The following is a 21,061-nucleotide window of genomic DNA, read 5'->3' on the forward strand; positions in this document are numbered from 1 at the left end:
ATACGATTCGCGTGGCTCAATCAGTGGCGACGAATAGTCACAGTGAAAATAGGAAACCAGTAGATACAGTTTAGGGTCCAACACATTTTAGAAAAAGGTCACTTCTGTGGACAATACAATAAAAGTTTACGACCCTGGTACATATATATATATCTTGTTTTACTTATTTGAGTCACAAGTACTTACTTACTGATAAAAAATCTCGCGCCTCTAAGGGTGCAGCGTAAAAAATAGCTTTAAATAGACTCCCTTAACTTCGCGATGTCTAAAGGAAAGACGAGCATACTATTTTTTTTTTTTTTATTTAGGAAACCAACAGTCACTGCAGATATGCAATTAGACCATAGTTCCATTAAATACAACATACTGATATTGATAACAAGTAGAAACAGGGCTTGTTCGGCACTGCCTATAAATAGGAAGATACACAAAAGTAACAATTGGATACACAACTAATAAAGTACCTAAGTATCTATCATGCTTACAAACTTACGTACGTTATATAAAATGTGTATGCTTACGTTTCTGCCTGTTTACTAGTTAGTACGTTATCTCTAAACAAAAGCTCTAAATTATATTATTTATTGTGTAGTAGGAACAAAAAGTTAAGCCAACTCAACACAATATCGTAAATATACTCGCTACCATAAATATGTTACTTTTGTAATTTGTAAATTGACGACCGATCTGGCCTAGTGGGTAGTGACTCTGCCTATGAAGCCGACAGTCCCGGATTCGAATTTGTTTGTTCGGTTTCGGGTTTGTGTGATGAACATAGATATTTGTTCCTGAGTCATGGTTGTTTTATATGTTTATAGGTATGTATTTATATATATACATATATATATACGTAGATATATCGTCGCCTAATACCGATAGTACAAGCTTTTCTCAATTTGGGGCTAGGTCGATCGATCTGTGGATGATGTCCCCAAATCTGGGGGCACGGTAAAGCCCCCGCCAAATCGAGCAAAACAAAGAGGCTAGGCCGTACCATCCTTTTCTCGATATTTATTTACTGTATGTACTACTTAGTCCTACTTACCTGTAGATTCGTGTCATTTTCTATTTATAATTCATCAAAATCGCCAATTGCCATAACTGCGCTAGCCTCAAGTCAAGTTGCAAATGAACCAACAGCGGCAGTGTAGCGGAGGATATCTATTATCTAACGTTTTACTCAATTCGGACCTTTATGACAAAGGCGTTATAAATTATTAGTAGGTAACCAAATGCCCAATTGGCACATGAAGATTTTATAACAGTTGTCCTGAAAGTTAACATACTGTTATAAAACCACTATGGCATAGTTGCCGACGTGATGCCAATAACTGGCTTTTATAGGAGGTAGATATTTAAAGCTACCGGCATTTGCCCTAATAATAGCTTCACCGGAGTGATTAATGACCACCGCCCGTATAACGGTTTAGTATGTACGATATTAACTCTTTTCAAAGATAAGCGTTCAACGTTCTATTTGATGTGGGGTTTGAAAAGGGTTTTAGTAAATTAGCTGTTCCTGTGATTACCTATCTGAAAGAATAGTTAATCCTTACAAGTTAACGTTCGATTAGAAAGTACCTATTATATATATCTTGTGTAGACACACAGGCCAATTTTAACGTACTCTGACATCAGTACTCGTACCAGGACAGTGTCAAAACTGACATATACGCTAACGTCTCGTCTACGTAATTTACTTCCTATAGTTCCTATAAATCTCGCTCGTACTAATGCGAGTACGAGCGAGATGCATAGAAAGTAAGTAACACGTTCAACGTGATGTCTCCCTGTCACACTTAAGTACGAATTTACAAGTGCGCAACACGCCGGACGTGGTTCACGCGCGCCTCAGATTACAAGCAGGAGTACGGGCACGCGGGGCAACTGCCCACTGTTAGTCCTGGTACATGGACTAGGTGCCATGAACTGGATTTACTTTGAATCCGGGGTAATATTGTACATCGATTATTGAGGAATACCTAGGGAGTTGATTTTTGAATGCGATTTTAATAATTTTATGGTGTGTTGGCAACGTTAACAGAATTACATGAAAGCGTTCAGAAATGAATTCTTTATTGTTTGTTTGCAAACAGTTATCTCTGCAGCTTAATATGTTTATCGGTCATACACATTTTGTTGTATGCTTATAAAATCGCAATCGCATCGCAAAGTTAAGAGAATTTTGGAAGTGCACCCTAATAGGCGGGATATTTCTTCACTACTAATAAGAAAAACGTGATATATTCGAACTCGGGTCGTTAACTTTTGATAATTTGGACACCGAAGTGACCTTTTTCTGAAATGTGTTTAACCAGTGTTATTTTTCAAACTAATAGATTAGTACATTATAAACATATTATGTATATTTAGGTGGACCCTTCAACGCACACTTCACTATTTTTATATAGGTATTCTTTTCACTTTTCTATTTTGCATACTTTTAAAAGCTTAAAAACAAGATAACTTCATTTTATAATAGACGCCCCTCGGAAAAAAGCAGCAAAAGTTAAAATAAAATACTTACAACATTTTCAGCTACTACCTGAGAAGGCAACAACGCTTAATTTCAATTCCCGTTAAACCAATTATGTACCTATCCTTGTCATAAATAAAGTCTTAAGTTCAAGAATTATACACAATTTCCCTAATATATTTGATTAGCAATTCACTTAGACGGAATTGCTTGTATTTGTAGTCAATGAGCTTGGAAATTAAATTTAAGATTTTGGTAGGGGAAAACAAAACCCCTGAAAATTAATTAGTCTTATGTTTCTCATCAGATACAGATTACATTTAGGTACGTGTTTTAAAATTAGGGCTATATTAACACGGTTATAAAATAGTCAAGTCGGTGGTAATCGAGTTCTGTGGACACCCCCGGTAGGTACTGACTAAAATACCGACTTGGTTTAACATTACAAAATATACCACAGTAAAAAAAACAACGTATTTTCTGGCCTGCTTGTAAAATATGTTGGTTCAAATCGTGCGATGCAGACTAATGAACAGTCTTTTTAAAATTCTAAACATCAGTTTATTTTAAACACGGCAATAATGTATACATATATTTAACATTGTTGTACAAAGTGATCGGCGGAGCGAGTTTAGCGAAGTTCTAGCGGCTTCCGTGTCACGCACACCTTGTATAACGTTACGTTACCGCGCTATCAAACATAGGGCTTAGAACATACACTTCGTTATAACATACATATAAACAAAGTGTTGCCTGTTTCGGGGCGGATCATTCTCTTCTTCTTTGTCGTTTTACTCTTGACAAAGTGACCACATCATTTTAGCGGTTGGTGAGGAGCTTCACAACACGCCTCCATACCCGCCATTTCTATGGTCTATGTTGGCTGCCTTGCTGGAACACTCGAGTGCCAATCCATCCACTGCAGCTTTGACCTAGTCCATCCATCTCATTGGTGGATCATTAAGTGGTAGATTATAAGGCTAAGCAGCAATAGAAATAAAATCTTACTGCACTATTCAATTTAATTCAATTTATTTATTTATAAAATAATAATTTTACACGTCACATTTACTAACATATTTGAGTTGCAGAGAGAGAGATTTTGAGTTTGAATTTTACCTAGTGAAAAGTCTCGCGTAGCTTAGGTGTAAAATAGCATAAGTGTTACGTGGAACACACCCTTTTACACCAGGTCCAGGTCCTGCGCTACCCGAGACTTGTACCCTTATTCACTAGGGCCACAGAATTATACCCCGACTTTAATGAGCTTAGCGTGAACGAAACAAGCTCTCTCAACGCCATTTAAAAGTCAATATTAATAAATTAAGATTTTAATTACTTACCGTTAGTGACCGCTATGAAAAAGTTGATTACCTACCTGACGGTTAAAATTAATACTCGATGATTCCGTAATTACCGTAATCACATAATTATATTTCGAAGCACCGTTGCTTTGAAATATAATTACGTGGATTGAAATAGAGTAAACAGCGCAGAAGTTTCTTTATTTTATATCACAAAGGCGGAAAACGATTGTATGGTCTAACTTATAATAAGCGGGCACCGTGGAAGCTTATGGGTGCTTGCAAATTTGGGTATTGATATACCGCTGCCAACCCTTTAAAGGATGACTCACGCTAGGACGATCCAGGTTTGGGCTGAGGCGTACGAAACTTCAGTTTTCTATAGAAAGCATTTCATGATCACCGATCCGTCCGAGTTTCGGACGCCTTGGCCCTAGCGTGAGTTATCCTTAAACATGTAGGATGGGTCTCTATTGTTTCCCATAACCTTTTAAGTCATGTATTGTTTGTCCGCATTTTCATTAGTCACAATTTGGTTTTTCTCAGAAACACGTAACTTTTCAGGATTGCCATAAAACAAACCTAACCTAACCTATCTATAGGATAACCTTACGAAAATACTGAAAAGTTAACGGTTTCAGAATTATGACTAATGATTACATTATGACTTTCAATAATTATGTCAAACAAAGGGATCCGACGTAAGATGCGTGTCGGGAGAAAATAAAAAAAATCATGTCCTACTCGGAAGGTCTAGAACACTTATTCATCAAAAACACAACACAGTTAAATATGTAATCTGGGGTTGCTGTTTCTGAATATAGCCTGTTTTCATAGCTAATAATGTATTCTCTTTCCAGTTTCGACGTCCGCGGCCGCTCCTTCAACAAGGCGCTGCAATGGTCCGACCCGAACGCGTTCGGTCCACGCGCTTATTTCGCGACGGTGGCGCGCCCAGCGGCCCTCACGCTCGACACCGTACAGCTGGATGACGAAGGCATCTACCGCTGCCGCGTCGACTTCAAGAACTCACCAACGAGGAACTTCCAAATACGGCTGTCTGTTATCGGTAAGTTTTTTATAAGTATCTTCTTCCTTACTTAGGTAATACTTTATTGGCTCAGCGACCTAAAATGAGGCTTTGCCTTTGACATGGAACTGCACAACTATTTGACTATGCTCGGTCCCGCGCTCTTCTTGCAAATAGAATAGAGAGACCACGAAAAATCTGCAAAGATTTTGATAGCACACGTAGTGCAAGTGTTATTTTAAACGTCAAACTTCTATGAAATTATAACGTATAAATAGCACTAAGCACTGCGCGTGCTATCAAAATCGTTGCAGTCTTATCTTGGTCTTACTCTAGTGTTCTAACCCTTTATAAAATGTTTAAAGCTTCGAGCTTTATAAAATAAACTATTAGTATCGGAAAAAGTTGACTTTATGACCTTGTGTATGACCAAATTTAAGTGCACCTTAAATTGACGGCAGAGAAATGTTTCTTATAACAATAAATACGGAGCTTCTGTTTACTAAACGGTGTGAGAAAGGGCGCATAACTTGACATCTCAATACAACTGTCATATTTCTCACGGACCCCATAAACTATAATTTCCCTGAGTGTTTGTTTAAAGTATTCATTGTAACCTCATCGTTATAAATTTATTAAAATTTTACGCCTCGGCCACGACATTGCGCGACGGGCGATGGCGGCGGCGGCAATATGCATAGCAGGCGTGTCTCACTCCGCGATTTCATCGCGTCGCTACAAGTACCTGCGGCCGCCTCAATTTTGAGGTTTTGCCATAGTAATTGCCGCACACCGCCATGGAACGGACACCTGCACGCGCTTGCGCCGCCTTGCGCGTAATAGACGCGTTTTGTTAGGGAGTGAATTTTCTGTACCTAGTACTATTATATATTCTGTGACCATAGGTTGGAGCAAGACACAGCGATCGGACCTTTCGTCCCCACCTATGGTGGCTGCCACCGCCGTCGCCAGTCGCGCTATGTATTGGCCGAGCCGTTGTGTGAGCCCCTTTTAGCTGGTGACGAAGGAAGGACACAACCTTCATTAACATTCAACACAGCCGCTTAAATATTCTGAAAATTCCAATTCAGCTTTTTATTTTGCTTTAATAGTCGAGGCCGTTACATTTTTTCAGTGGAAATTTAAAATAACCCGTTTGGAATCCTTTAGGAATTTAATTAGTATTTTTAGTCACAATTTCAAAACCCAATCACTGTATTCAATCATCATCATCTTCCTCGCGTTATCCCGGCTTTTTGCCACGGCTCATAGAAGCCCGGTGTCCGCTTGGGAACTAATCCCGAGAATTGGCGGAGACACTAGTTTTTGCTAAAGAAAGCGACTGCCATCTGACCTTACAACCCAGAGAGGAAACTAGGCCTTGTTAAGATTAGTCCGGTTTCCTCACGATGTTTTCGTTCACCGAAAAGCGACTGGTAAATATCAAATGATATTTCATACATAAGTTTCGAAAAACTCATTGGTACAAACAGCAACACTCTTAACTGTACATCGGTGGACCTTATTACAAAAGGCATAAGGTCCACCTATGGACAGATAACAGTGTGGGCGATGGTACGACTCGGGGTTTAAACCCGCGACCTCCGGATTGAAAGTCGCACGCTCTTATCGCTAGGCCACCAACGCTCTCTCCCTCTGTCTTCTCCCTCTGTTGTCTTCAACTCGTCCGGTCCTCAGCCAACTCCTTAACCTTCTGGTATGATACGACCTGAACCTTTTCTTTTATTTGGTTGAAATAATTTAATATTAAATATTTAAATTGAATAATAGAAAATAAGTGTGCTTATTAATGTCAAAATGCTATTAAAAAGAACTATCTTTGTCCATATCAAAGAGAAAATACAAAGAAAAGTAATCAGATTAGATCACGAATTGAGAAAATAAATGTGTACGTGTAAAACAATGTTAGAACTTGACATATCTGTAGAGTAAAATAATTTATTTTGAAAGGCAGCAAGGTAAAATAATATATTAATGTAAGTATAGTTTGTCAAAGGACTGTATCATTTCAAACATAGACAGAGAGAATCATACTATCTTTGTCTTACACTAGTACTAGCACACAAAAGAAAAGGATATTTTTTTGTTTTTTGTTTTTTGTTCTTATTTACTGCCAATTTGGTTTGACCGACTATAGTTACTATTTTCCGGAAAATCACCGTCGAGTTTACCAAATATCATCAAAATTGGTGTGAATACAGAAATTTTACACAAAAATACTTATAACTAAGCACACTTAACGAGTTAAATCGTTCCGCAGATAACTTTCCCAAGCCCGCAATGTTCAGTACCGAGCAGCTGCTCACATTCTCACACTGAAAAACTTTAGCGCAAAATGTCTGCCCTATGCTGAAAATTTATAAGCGAACCTTATCTAAAAAGCCAGTCTTTCAACGGCTTTCGCCGCGCGAGCGATGCAAAACAAAGCTTTGAATTTCGCTCCTTTGAATTTCGGTAAGGAAAATGAGAGGTTACACACGGCCGTCCCATCAAAGAAGCCCCAGAGTGGTGTTATTACAATAATGTACGGCGATACCATGTGTAGAGGCTTTTAGTGCCGTGCGAGAGCCTTAAACGTGTTATCCTGCGAACGAAAACATATTTTTCTCGTAACTCAATGATCGGGACGATGACTTGGCCAAAGGATAGTGCTTGAACAAATAGTTGATAAACTTATAGCAAGAATAAATGATGTTGCTATATGAGGTATTTACCAAACACATATATTTTACATGTCTATATAAATTTATTTATTTTTACATTTATTTACATAAATAAATTACAATTAACAAAATAAAAACTTAAAGATATACTACTACTAGATTCAATGTAATACTAAATATAAAATAAAACTAATGCGTAGCTAAATAAAATTTACTTAAAAATACTTACATATTTGACTTTGTATATAATTTTATCATGATTTGAATCCTTAAAAGATCCATTGTTAATTGAGACCACATTATTAAATAGGTACAATATATTAATAAATAGAGTAAGAATTTGTTAAAACATAATTTATTTAACTTTTTAGTTAGATAAACTTCATACACCACATTTATTTATATATCTCTAACGGCACCTCAATTCTGAAAGATATAACTAACTGTTTCAAACTGTCGTTGAGAATGCTACCGATAGCAGAGATACTAAACCCCGAAGAAAAGTTCTACAGCACACGTAATTTGAAATTAGCATCTAAATCAGTGTGAGCTCGTGACCTAAAGAAGTGCATAGGAAGCTAGAGGCACAAAATATACCTAATAAATTTACCCCGCCACAAGGCGAACTTTGTCGTGAACTCCTAGAATTCCCTGTACAGTCAAGCGAATAAAGTAGGAAGCTCAAACTTTCTGAAACATATGGAAATGTAGGTAAATTTATAGAATACTAACAATTTATGTTGTTTAAATGTCACACTGTAGATTTAGAGTCCTCTGGTGTAGGTCTGTGATTAGGTAAAAGAGTTTTACAGAAAATTTAAAAATTAATCTGACTAAGGTTTATTCGGCAAAAAAATCGTTTTTTGTGTTCGTTTAGGTTAGGTTAAGTCATATTTAATAGCACGCCATTCAGATCCTAAAAACCTGATAGATGGTGCTTGGTGCTCAAATTACCAATACATATTACATATATAGATTTTAAATCTGAATCTTATCTTATCAAATTTTATTATCAGAACAAATTAGCATTATAATACGAGTAAATGTATAAATACCCTGTCCTGCTGTGTTCTTTTTATAGACTAATATGTTGAAAAGTTTAAATTGCATGTCCTTGCCGCCACTAGTTTATTTTTGTGAAAAAGTTTTGATCATCGTATGTTTTGTCCGTTTTGTCAAAACTTTTATGAGGTTAACAAAATATGCGTTTAGAAATACATGTAAAGTATGAAAAAAATGAAAATGAAAAAATATTTATTTAAGATAAGTAGGTACAATAAACTTATTAAGTAACCTATATTTACAGACTTATTCACTAATTTACTATGTAAGAAACTTATCTTAACATGCTATGCAAACTCGGTATCGGTGGTCCCCGCACTAGGCAAGCCTGTATTGCGGAGGCCAGTACTCGGTGTGGTACAGATAGGGTAAGGTCGGTTGACACAACAGTCAAGTGAAAAAAAAAAAAAAAAAAAAACTAGTGTTTTGGAAAACATGTAAGAGAAAAACAAAAATTATAAAACAAATGGAAATAATTAAATGTGGGCTACGAAATACTTACGGCAAAACACTAAACATGTTACTATTAACTTTTAACTACAAACAAAAGGTTAAATAAGCATAGGGGAATTAAAATTAAAGTAGATAATTAATAACCAAGTTCCAATTTAGTAAAATTACTTTAGTAACTCCTCCGTTTCGTCGTACGACAATCCGGTCAGCCAGTTTTTCAAGAGCCGTTTCACCTCATAAACTGAGCTGTCCTTAATTTGACACTTTTTCACGACTCTGTTGTAAATAAAACTTGAGATGTATGGGTCAAAACGACTAGCAAAAACGCTCTCTACTTTTAAAATTGGGAAACAAAAGTATAATTTTTTTTGCAGTGACGTTTTCGTCCGTCAACGCTCGATTATTTTTTAAACAGTATAACAACTTGTTATATGTTACCTAATTTCAACACACGACTATCAAAGAAACTAACCTACAACCTAGCCCACATCGTCATGTAATAAACCGTCACAAATTGTATACAAATTGCCTCAACCTAACTGTGTTGCCATCAAGTATTTTACTACCTCTACCGTGTTAGTCAATGCATAATTCAGGAGGCATAATTTTAACTGTAGTCTGAGCTATGCGATTTATAGCCACATTAAACGTAAGGCTTCCTTTCTACTGTGGTTTGGATGAGCTCGTATTGGTTTACATGTGGTTGTAAAGAAAAAAAAAAGGATCGACTATACCTGTTTTTTTTTTAATGTTAAGTACACAGTATTTCATTTCAGTTCCTGCGATAAGTATGTTAGTTTTTTTTTTTCAGATTGATATACCGAACATAAAATTAACACTGCGAACGTTTACTGGTCTAACCTGTAGCGCCGCCATAATAGAAACTACTTAAATAAAGAGGCATTTCATATTTAGAAAACTTCTAGGAATGTTAAGCATTAGATCATTCAGGAGGCGTATTCTTATTGCAAAAACAGGTTATTAATTTGATCTGCATTTGTTATCGGTAGAATCAGAAGTGAAAATGTCACTTTTGGCACTGACAGATAATCATATTGGATAACAAATCTAGATCAAATTTATAAACTGAATACAATCAGAATACGCCTCCAAGTGTATTCATTGTCTTTATTTATATTATACTCGTAACTAGAAGCAAAAGAGTCAACGGAAACAAGAGTAGTATCAATCAATGACGCATGATTCACGGAGAGAGGTTATGAAAACAAAATAAATTTTTTGTTCACTTTTAATCCATTTGCACTTCAGTGTGTACGATGCTCCAGTTCAACAAACTATTGAACTCAACGTTTTATCGCGTTTCTAACATGTTTCGTATCTATCCCATTTTTATGTGTTGCGTAGTTGTTGGCGACAAACGGTTCAGGGTATCGATAAATTGCTGATCCAATTTTGAGTTTAGAAAAATTGTAGGGTCTTTAAAGTCATGTAATAATATTAAATGTCCATAAAGGGCTAGTCATTGATCTGAAACTAATAGACATAGACATAATTTATTGGTAATAAGGTATTACGTAATAGCTTTGTGAGCTGTGGACCTATACTTATCGAACTGGCTCACAAACTTTCACGAGAAATGTAACCAATAATCGAGAACAACCAGACTTAGAAAAACTTTAAGTAGTCACACTACTTATATAAATTATAAACTGTAAGAGATGTCATATATTGAAGAAAAAGTGACAAAGCGAATTACAGTTGATTTAGAAAATTTTTTTTTGCCTTCGTATCGCTCGGTCAATGATAAATACGTTATAAAGCGTTGATATATTCAGTGTTTGATATCAATAAATATTTACTTAATTGGATCGGTGGCTCACATTAATCTTATAACATACTCTGTAAAGCTAATAATAATATGATTTGTAGAACATGAAATTACCTTAACTAGCCAGTCACGGGCGGTAAATTTACGAGTAAATTAGTGTTTAAGCATGTAGTCTGTATAAACTGCTTCTAGTACATGTGTAAAGATTTGAAACACATTTTAATTTAAAATATAAGTAACATTATGTATTTCAATAATTATGTCAAACAACGGGGTCCCTGTCAAATATAGTCACTACTTGAATATTATATACCTTACAATTTTCATAAATCAGTATCAAAATCTCTGAAATAGCGCCACAATAAGGTACCGTTTTAAATGCACAATCGAGTATCCGAACGTTTTACGAGTACATCGAGCAGTTCATTTCTTATAAGCAAAATCGATACCCGCTCAGCTGCTTGCCGCCAAGTTGTTTCATTAAATTCAAATTTCGTGTTGTACTTATTAATTCAGCGAAGCGTTCTCCCCGCACGTCGGGACTCGGCTGCTTTTTATATTCTTGTCGTATCCACGTCGGACGGAAGTTTTCGCGAATTCCGAAGCTGTCGGAAAGGGTTTCGCGATATGAGATTGCGATAATTGACAAGTTTTATTGTGTGAGAGAGTACAGATGTTTGCTTTTATTTTTCTTCCTGCTTTCAGCGAGCAATAAGGCTTTGTCGTAAACAACCGTTGGCTTACTGAGGGGCTTTTTGCTTGGTGTTGAAGCTTGAAGGACGATACGCAAGCTACGAGAGAATTATGAGTTCGCTTTAAAAAAGTGCTTTTTTCCAAAAAATATTACAATAATAAAGTCTAAATAAAACTTTGAAATAAAAGATTATTTTTCTTTGATGTTATTTTAAGTGCAGATTAACTTATGCGGTATCTTGATACGTGTTTAGAATACTAAGCATCAGAAAGGTAGGTAACTTTACAAACATCTTTAAGAATCCGGTCTTTTAGTCTCCGAATAAAGTACTTAACGTCTATCATAATGCTATTTCGAAGCTAAATGTATTACAAACACGAAAGTTAATGAAGTAACACAAGATATCAACATGGGACATAGTCGTATCGTAACATAAAAGCAAAGTTGAGTGCTAAACCGATTATATTACAACAATTAAGTTTCCAAGTTCATGTTTAGACGTTCTCGTAAAGTTCCCTAAATAATCACATTTCTCAGAGCTCCAACTTGGCCCGTCTGTTATGTATGGGACGCGCCAAACTCACGTAATGAAGGAAACTGATACTTTACTTCTATCGTCGCTTAATGATTGCTCATTATTTTCACATGATAACCTTGCTTGTCGTTAGATGCGATAATAATTATATATGTGATGATACATTATTATCGCTATAGCTTAGTATTAGTTTGTTTATGAATTTTTAAGATTTAGTGGCTATAAAATGTTACACATTATTTCCTCAAATAGGCAATGTTAAGTGCCGAAATGTAAAAAGAACAAGTAGAAGTGGTGTTAATGTAGGTATATATGCCATTCCTAATTTTTAATTAATTTTAATAATTTGAACTGAAAACATATTTGAGCCGAAGCACGCTGAAATATTTGCAAGCTCGTTTGGGACTCAAGGATAATTTTTCAGACATTCTTCAGATACTGGAAGGGAAATATGTGGAACTTCGGGTTTTGCGCTAAATCGTCCATTGTATTCATGCCGCCTACTTTCACTGAAGTTTGACGTATATCTTGATCGCGGCTCAGCGGAAATGAGTTTATTATATTCATGTTATAATGGCTTCCTAGCCCAGTAGCAGGATGTCCCGGGTTCAAATCCTGGAGGGCATTTATTTGTTTATTTATAAACAATCACAGATTCCTTCCTGACTTATGGGTGTTCTCTATGTATTTAAGTATATCTACTATATCTATCTATAGTATCTGTTATACAGGGTGAAAAAATAATGGGCTCTGCAGGGAAAGTGCCTTAAAACCTTAAGTTAGCACATTTTACCTAAAGAAACCATTCTTTTATTTTTTTAAAGAACCAAAACGTTCGTGAAAACGAGAACCGTCGCATGATAATTTCCCAAACAGGAGGCCTACCGCGAAAAACGCAAATCGATATTTCGTTATCTGTCTCTCTATCGCTCTTCCGTATTCGTGCGATAGAGAGGCAGATGACGAAATATCGTTTTGCGTTATTCGCGGTAGGCCCTCATCCCCACATGACAGCAACCGTGTTTTTTTTGAGAAAGTAACTGTTGCTATCGCGATCGTGTTGTGACGCAATATTTTTTTATGTCGACGTAAACTGTACAATTTATACTATAGGGTAATCTCTAATAATTACTCAGAAATTACCCTTGTCGTGTTTAAAATTGATTGCTAACTCATAATTAATTCTACATGTTATAAAAAACAAAGATATTAACCAGTAGTGCTTTTGAAAAATTCGTTTTCATCTTTAAGAATTTATTCCGCAAATATCATCTAAATAGAATGCTAAAATATTTCAATTTTTAATCATAAATGTGATTATCAATTAATTCGTCATCACCATCGTTAAGGGGCTACCTGAGGTTTTCATCGATTTTTGACAAGTTTTAAATAGTATCTCCTACTCATTATTATTTACAACGACGGGACTTAATCGCGTAAAATAAGTATTAAACCCACCTCCGACGTTTCGAGGACGGCGTTGTCCCCGTGGTCTCGGAGAAGACCACGACCACGACCACGAGACCACGGTCCACGAGACGTGGTCTCCGAGACCACGGGGACAACGCCGTCCTCGAAACGTCGGAGGTGGGTTTAATACTTATTTTACGCGATTAAGTCCCGTTGTTGTAAATAATAATGAGTAAAAATCGTGAAAGTTTAAATCAGTATCTCCTACTTTTGCACTACATATAGAATTATAAGACAAACGGCTATCGGTTCTTCAATCTTTTATCCCCACTTTTGTCTACCGGATTGTGAAAAAATGAATACTTATTTATTTATGATTGTTCTGAACATTGTCTAAAAAAACACTTTTTTCGTATCTCGATTGCTGTGAAAGATCTTACTTATACGAAATCTACATATTTGGGTTCGTCTTAGACGTCTCTAAAAATTTGTCTAAGGTTTTAATTTTAAACTAATTAACACAAAAGTTATGGTCAGAAAACCAGTTTTTTTGGCCATTGCTCAACTTTGATGCCAAATATTTCGAAAACAATGAACATTGAAGTAAATATGGGATACTATATTGCTAAAATCCGTTGCTGTTAATATGATAAGCTACAAAGAACATTAGAAAACTAAGGGATTCAAATCGAAGGTCATTGGGGCATGGGATCCCCTTAAGGTGAAGCAGACGTTATAAAAGTTATTTTTCAATTCTTCATCAAGTCGTCATTTCTGGTCGCGTTCACAACGTATTACGTAGCGTCTTACCTAAGCGAACAACTCGCAAACGCGAAGCGAAGCGGCGCAGCGAGCCCACGGCGTTCGCGTTCGCAACGAGATTACGTACGACACTTCTGTAAGTATCAAAGGATTGATTCACCCGGCGCCGCATCGCTTCGCTTCGCGTTTACGTGTTGTTCGCCTACGTAGTACGCTGCGTTAGATTCTACACAAGCATCGATCAAACAAGCGAGCAAACTTGTTCAAGTAAGTTACGCACAAGTAGCTGACTCATAAAGCTGGCTTGTTTAAACAATATGACGTATATAGGTGTGTGGTGTGTGCGATTCCTTGGTGCGGCGTCGACGCCATGACTTACGATCGCGAGCTACACCCACTTAACTGTTACATATTGCTTCGCTTAACTCAAAGCCGGCTGAGAAAGAATTACGTTCGGAAGTACGTTGCAGGCCGCGGATGTTCGTCCGCCAACGCAGATACATTACACGCCGGACCGTATAAATTGCAAGTAGTGATGTGCCGTGGGAGTACCTACCTAAGCCTGGGAATATTTTTAGATAAGTACGAAAATAAAATTATGGTTGCAATAAGTTTAATGTAACATACTCGTATTTTAAAGGTTCATCTATCAAAGCATGTTATGTACGTATATTTTTTGTTTCTAAAAATATATAAAACTGGGTGTATTTATATATTTAATGATTAAAAATTAAATGAAATCTTCAAATTTGATGTATAAAGCAACAACAAAAAAAAAAACTGGAATTTTCTGGATTCACCGGGCATTAGTAATGAGCTTTAAAGGGCCGTCACAATAGATCACTGTTTGGTCGACGTGACACTCAAGGCCCAGAACGCCCCAATAATAATAACTTAACAAAAACGTTATTAAAATTATATTTACGATTTTAACGTAACTACTCTTATAATTATCATATTCATTGTTGACTCACACTGACATGACCACTTTATGAATGAATTCCATTCATAATGTGTTCATGAGATTTTGCAACTCGCTGTTCACGTGGGATTTTTTCCGCGTAACATCACTATTTAAGCGCCAGTTAAACGGCGAATTATAAGTGTACTTGCAAAAAACAAACAGGTTTTCTAGCTAATAGTGAAGTAGAGAAACGATTGCGGCATGCCTTGATTAACGTAGTTAATTACAGTGACCTAACTAGTACATACTTTTTAGTTTGGTGTTACGAGGATACGGAATACTAGGAGGAGGAAAGAGTTTTTGTAAACAAAATACCATTCGTTGGACTTCTTAGATTCAAAATCAAACACTTTTGTTCAGAAACAGCGCACTTTTAATTCTCACAGTAATCAAATAAATAAAACAAACTCGATTAACGTGTTATGTAGCTCAGAAAATTTGTACTTTATGCAAACAAGATCACCATCTTAGGAGTTGTAAATAATTTATTAACAGTGATCTTGACAACAAGCGTAACTTTGTCCAAACAATAATTGTCTAGGTAACAATCATTCAGTAAAACACTGCAAAAGCAACACGTCTTGCCAAATATGCAAGAAGCCTCTTCTTGCATATTTGGCACCACTCATAGCAGTTCAATTACTTCGATTGAAAACCACACCAACCAGGGCAGATACATATATCAGGTTTGGGAGGTGATATCAGTTCACGTCTCAATCCAGGTTGCGTGTTTCGTGTTTCAGCGTATGTCGTCGACAAAGTGACGAGGTACTTACCTTCAACTGCTATATCAATCACCTCATGGCCGTAGTTAGAACTCGTAACAGCTTACCCGGAATATCACACTTCGAATAAGATAGATATCTAATTAGGGGCGGAGGTTTATGCTAGGATTATTCAAGATGGTATTACCAAATGTCACTCAGGGTCTTTAGCGGCACATAATACAACCAATACATCAGTACCTCCTAAAGAATGAAATTGATGATGCGTCAATAATAATGAAAAAAAGTGTCAATTTCAAGTATTCTTTAAGGAGTGGAAGGATGTTAAGCAAGGAAAACCAGTAAGCAAGAAAGTATAAGTACTTACCACTCTAAATCCACAGCTGGACGACTCGGAATTGCTCCGAGTTGGTAGGTAGCTGCATTACGCGGAATTAGATGAAAACCAGAAGCATGCCATTATTTTACCAAAGCGTCGCTCGGCTGTTGACGACTCGTTATACGAAATGCACACAAGGTTACACTGCACGGAGCGGCACAACTGATGATAAACATCATTAGGGAGAAACATTACATAATTGGTCTTAAATCAATAGTTAAATTATATTGTTGGAAATGTGTTTCTTGCATTGGATACACAGCAACAAACAAACCTCAACTGATGGGGCAATTAACTTCACCGAGTGTTGCGAACGCAACTCTTTTATTATATAAATTATCCATGCAGTAGCTAAACGCAGTCGTCGGGCTCGGCTAGTATACGGAAGCTTTTCTAAAGCACCAATAGGAGCGCTCCGCATAATTTGTATCGCGGCCAGTTAGAGGCACCTAAATTTAAACCACCTTTTTTAACGTTCAATTTTGCTAGATCACTCTTTCATCAGCCTCCATACAACAACTACCACTTCTACACTTTTTAACCGTCAGTCGTAACCCTTGTAAAGCAGTACCTTGGAAGAATATAATCAGTTTACTTCAAATCGAAGTTTTATTTGAGTTGTCGATACCTGCACGGCGGCTACACCGAGAGTGAACATAATAAGAAGAGCGTTTCTTCATTCAGGCGTTGACTACGCAGGCCCGATAAATATACGGGTATCAAAAGGTCGAGGTAATAAATCCTATAAAGGATACATATGTCTATTAGTATGTATGGCCACTCGTGCTATACCTTCATATAGAAGCAGTGAGCGATTTGACTTCACAGGCGTTTTTCGCTGCATTGAAGCGGTTCGTGTCACGTCGAGGTCATTGCAGTGAATTATGCAGTGACAATGGGACAAATTAGTGAGAGCAGCCAGAGAGTTAAAAGACGAAGAAAAATCAAGATTTTTACCCGAGATCGTAGATTGGTTGGCTACAAACGGAACACAGTGGCACTGTATTCCACCACAAGCGCCCAATTTCGGAGGTCTGGAAGCTGGTGTAGGGTCCTGTAAATTTCATCTGAAACGAATAATGGGCAACTCAACACTGACGTTTGAAAACTACAGTGCTTACGCAGATTGAGGCCTGTCTAAATTCAAGACCAATGACATGTATCCAAGATCAAGGCGATCCCATGTCCTCAACACTCGGACATTTTTTCTTTATTAGCTGTTCCTGATCATAACTACGAGCATTTGCCAGTTAGTTAATTAAGAAGATGGTAATTTTTACAGCGAATGTTACAAGACTTTTGGCGGCGTTGGTCGCAAGAATATTTTACACGTTTTATCCAAATTTATAAGTGGACACAGGTTGTACCTGAACCAAAGTTTGGAGATGTTGTTCAAGTAAAAGAGCTTGATTTGCCACCAGCTCGGTGGTTGTTAGGTCAAATTGTTGAAAAACACCCTGGAGTAGAGAACGTTACGCGGTTGTTACGTTGGGCTATAAACATTCTTGAATTAAACGACCAGTGTCTAAACTTTGTGTCTTACCTTTAGCAAATTAATTGTTTGTTTCAATGTATTGTATTATTATTTGCGACTATTCATAAGGCGCCCACTGACTATCAGTCCGCCGGACGATATCTCCCTGTCAGTTGTTCGGATGTCAAATTTTTGTTTTAACTGACAGGCCGATATCGTCCGGCGGACTGATAGTCAGTGGGCCCCTTAACACATATTGGTGTTATTTAATGTTTTATTGGTTTCATGTAATGAATGGTTTCACTTAACTGTTTTTATGATTGTTATGTTTTCAAGTTGAAGGAACTGTTTATGTTGTGTGAACCTTATCAGAGCTATCGAAAGATTTACATGAGTCATTATCATGAAGGTTACAATTTACTTGTTTTGTTTAGTTTAATATCAGCATTGCATTATAATCAACAGTGGGCATGTTCATATTGCAACCTTTTTACGTTTTTAATGTACATATTTAATAATGACATTATTTTGAATTTGAATAATTAAAAAGATTTGTGTCACGCATTAATCACACATCTGTCATGGAAATTAAATAAGTCTCTCTTATTACAAATACTTAATACAAATTACACGAAGAAAAGCCACATCTTGTTCATTAATAAAGAATTGTTGGCAGCTTTAAAGACTAAAAGAAATGTAATTAGAAATTATTTTTAACTTTTCTATAATAATATCAATTCATTTAGATAAAAATTTCGACGAAATTATGTTTTAACAAGACCGGAGAAAATAAAATGTAACCAAATTGAATAATAATGAAATTAGCAAGACGTCTTTTCGGCAGAGTTGCTTTGTGCCAATTAAAATAACGGTAATCACAGGTAATTAATTACTTACTACCCGATTAAACCAAGTCACCAACTGAGTTTGACTTAATTTTTTGCTATCCATTTTTTCAACGTCTATTTAACTTTTATTTGAAGCTTTGTTATATCTTGGCATTCTTGGGTTACAGTGTTAGGCTATGTGGGGCAACTGTTAATACCACAGACCTAAAATTTATGTGTTTAATACATAACATAATATAAGTACCGTGAAAGTATTGGTCTAAGTGAGGAGCGAAACTCATTAAGTAACGTAATTTCTGGTCACTTACTTTTTTATAGTGTGCGTGTTTTACTCAATGTTTAAGTACCTATAATTTCTGAAGTAAATATATAATATATGCAACTTAGTCATATTAAAAAAATAATAACTTTTATGGAACCAACTTCGACATCGCCAACTTTTTCAGTATGACTGAAATATATAATCACCCGTAAGAATAATGGCTAAGTGTTGACAAACATGTTCATTTTATTTATTCTTATTTAATTAGTTACAGTAGCTTGTTATATGTCATATACCAGTGTTTTGATATTTAAGAAGTGCATAATTACGAATCTGCGGTTCAAAGTCATGCAGCGGTTTTTTGATTGGCCTTTTTCTTTTTTCTTTCTACATGTTCTACTTAGCATTCTATTCAGCTGCATTGCTTTACACCGACTATATACGCATGAACATTAAAAACAGGGTAAATTACCTTGAAATGTAGACTTTCTTAACAAAATACTCTCTCTACTACTATACTCTATCTCTATACTCTTGGGTGAATACTCTGGTATGATTTTTGTGTTCATTACTTAAGTCCATTTGTATTTCTATTACACCTGTTGGCAAACCTTAATGATAAATAAATAAATAAAAATAGGCTCATAATCTTTGCTCTTGTATTCAACCTACAAAAACATTACATAAACTTTTCACATCCTCTACAATCCGCTGTGTACCTTGACTTCGGTTGTAGCTGCCTGCACGAGAATTTATTATACCCCCTATCTACATGTGCTTATCAGGGAATTTTAAATTGTAAACGAGCTCTTGCCAGTTCAGGTACTATACGGAGGTTTAAAAGCATTCACGTATGTAGTGATTTAGTAAATATGACTAAACGTTTTTACTCCTAGAAGTTTTTAGAGTTTCTATTTGAAAATTCCTAGGGTTCTATATTAAATATATCAGTGTCTGAAAAAAATAACAATTTATTGAAATCGGTCAAAGTTGTCAAATGAATTAAATTATTGTAATCCTTTACAGCGTTATTAATATGATCAATCAAAACATTTGCACATGAAACACCACCACCACCACCGCATCGTTGACCATGAACGCCGTAAAGGGTTCGAAACGACGGAATGTATTATAAATTTAATATACGCGATATAATCCGTTTTCATAGTTTTATTTCACCGAACATTTGCATTCAATTAATCGCTTCCGTAGGTATACATTTAACGTTTTAAAAATATTATTGCGTGTACGTTCCAAAGTAAGGTAATCTTTATATTAACGTATTGTAAAATGCTTAAAACACCCAATAGTTACATTATTGCGTAAAAAATATGAGCCATATTGAAAACACACTTCATGATCACATATCGAAAAATCACTGCGCTGTACTCTACATGTATAGGCATTAAGGAATTACATTATATAACATAAAATTAGAAAGGATAATAAATGCGCATACCCCAAAATGGGATCCTCGATCCACACCAATCCTGGGCTCTAAAAAGCCTCAAGCAGGACAATGGCTCGCAAAACTATTTAACTTCTTCCGGAGAAATCGGATCCAAACACTCTATATTATCTGCGGGCTTCACCAATAACAATTCGGGGACGTTTTTTGTAAAGAACCCTGCTCAAGGGATGACGTCACTGGCCATTGTGTCCCGTGAGTTGCATTATTCAATTGGCTGTTACGTTATATTGTGGGATCGTGGTATGTGTAGTACAAAGCGTTTACAAGTGATAGCCATAAACGCCACTTGTCTCGCAAAGTGGGGGCGGGAGAGGTTTCCGTCGCGCCACTCTGGTTGTGTGTTCATGTTGCTTGTACAATGTAAACGAGTCGCACTGGCAACTTGTTCTCCACACACATCGCGACCTGACGCGGCTTGCGGAGCCACATAAGTACATACATCAATACAACAACACGTACGGTTATAACACCGTAGATGATTCCGTGCGCTGGATGATTTAGCTACGCTGTGCTCGCTGTGGCAGATCAAGGAGGGCTTGAAGGATTTGAACTTTATAATCTTTCTATGAACATGATTTGACAGCTGTGTCAAGTGAAATTTGTCAATAAATGAGCTACATTGTCCATTTTTTTTGTTTAGTGCAAATCGCCACACTGTGATTGTAACAGACAAAATTGTCACAAAAAATTACATAACATTTAATTTTTTTGTATGAAAAGGTATAATAATTATTTCAAA

At 36.3% G+C, this 21,061-nt stretch overlaps 1 protein-coding gene across 1 annotated transcript in view; it reads left to right on the forward strand.

The window, feature by feature from the left end:
• The window catches only part of LOC134748595 (neural cell adhesion molecule 1-like), a 137,664-nt gene that overhangs the window by 47,173 nt on the left and 69,430 nt on the right, over positions 1–21,061 (forward strand). Inside the window, exon 4 of the mRNA XM_063683386.1 lies at positions 4,641–4,849. Within this exon, the coding sequence (XP_063539456.1) occupies positions 4,641–4,849 (209 nt within the window). The remainder of the gene's footprint in view (positions 1–4,640; positions 4,850–21,061) is intronic.

The sequence above is a fragment of the Cydia strobilella genome, chromosome 16 (assembly GCF_947568885.1).
Source record: "Cydia strobilella chromosome 16, ilCydStro3.1, whole genome shotgun sequence".
NCBI classification, from domain to species: Eukaryota; Metazoa; Arthropoda; class Insecta; order Lepidoptera; family Tortricidae; genus Cydia; species Cydia strobilella.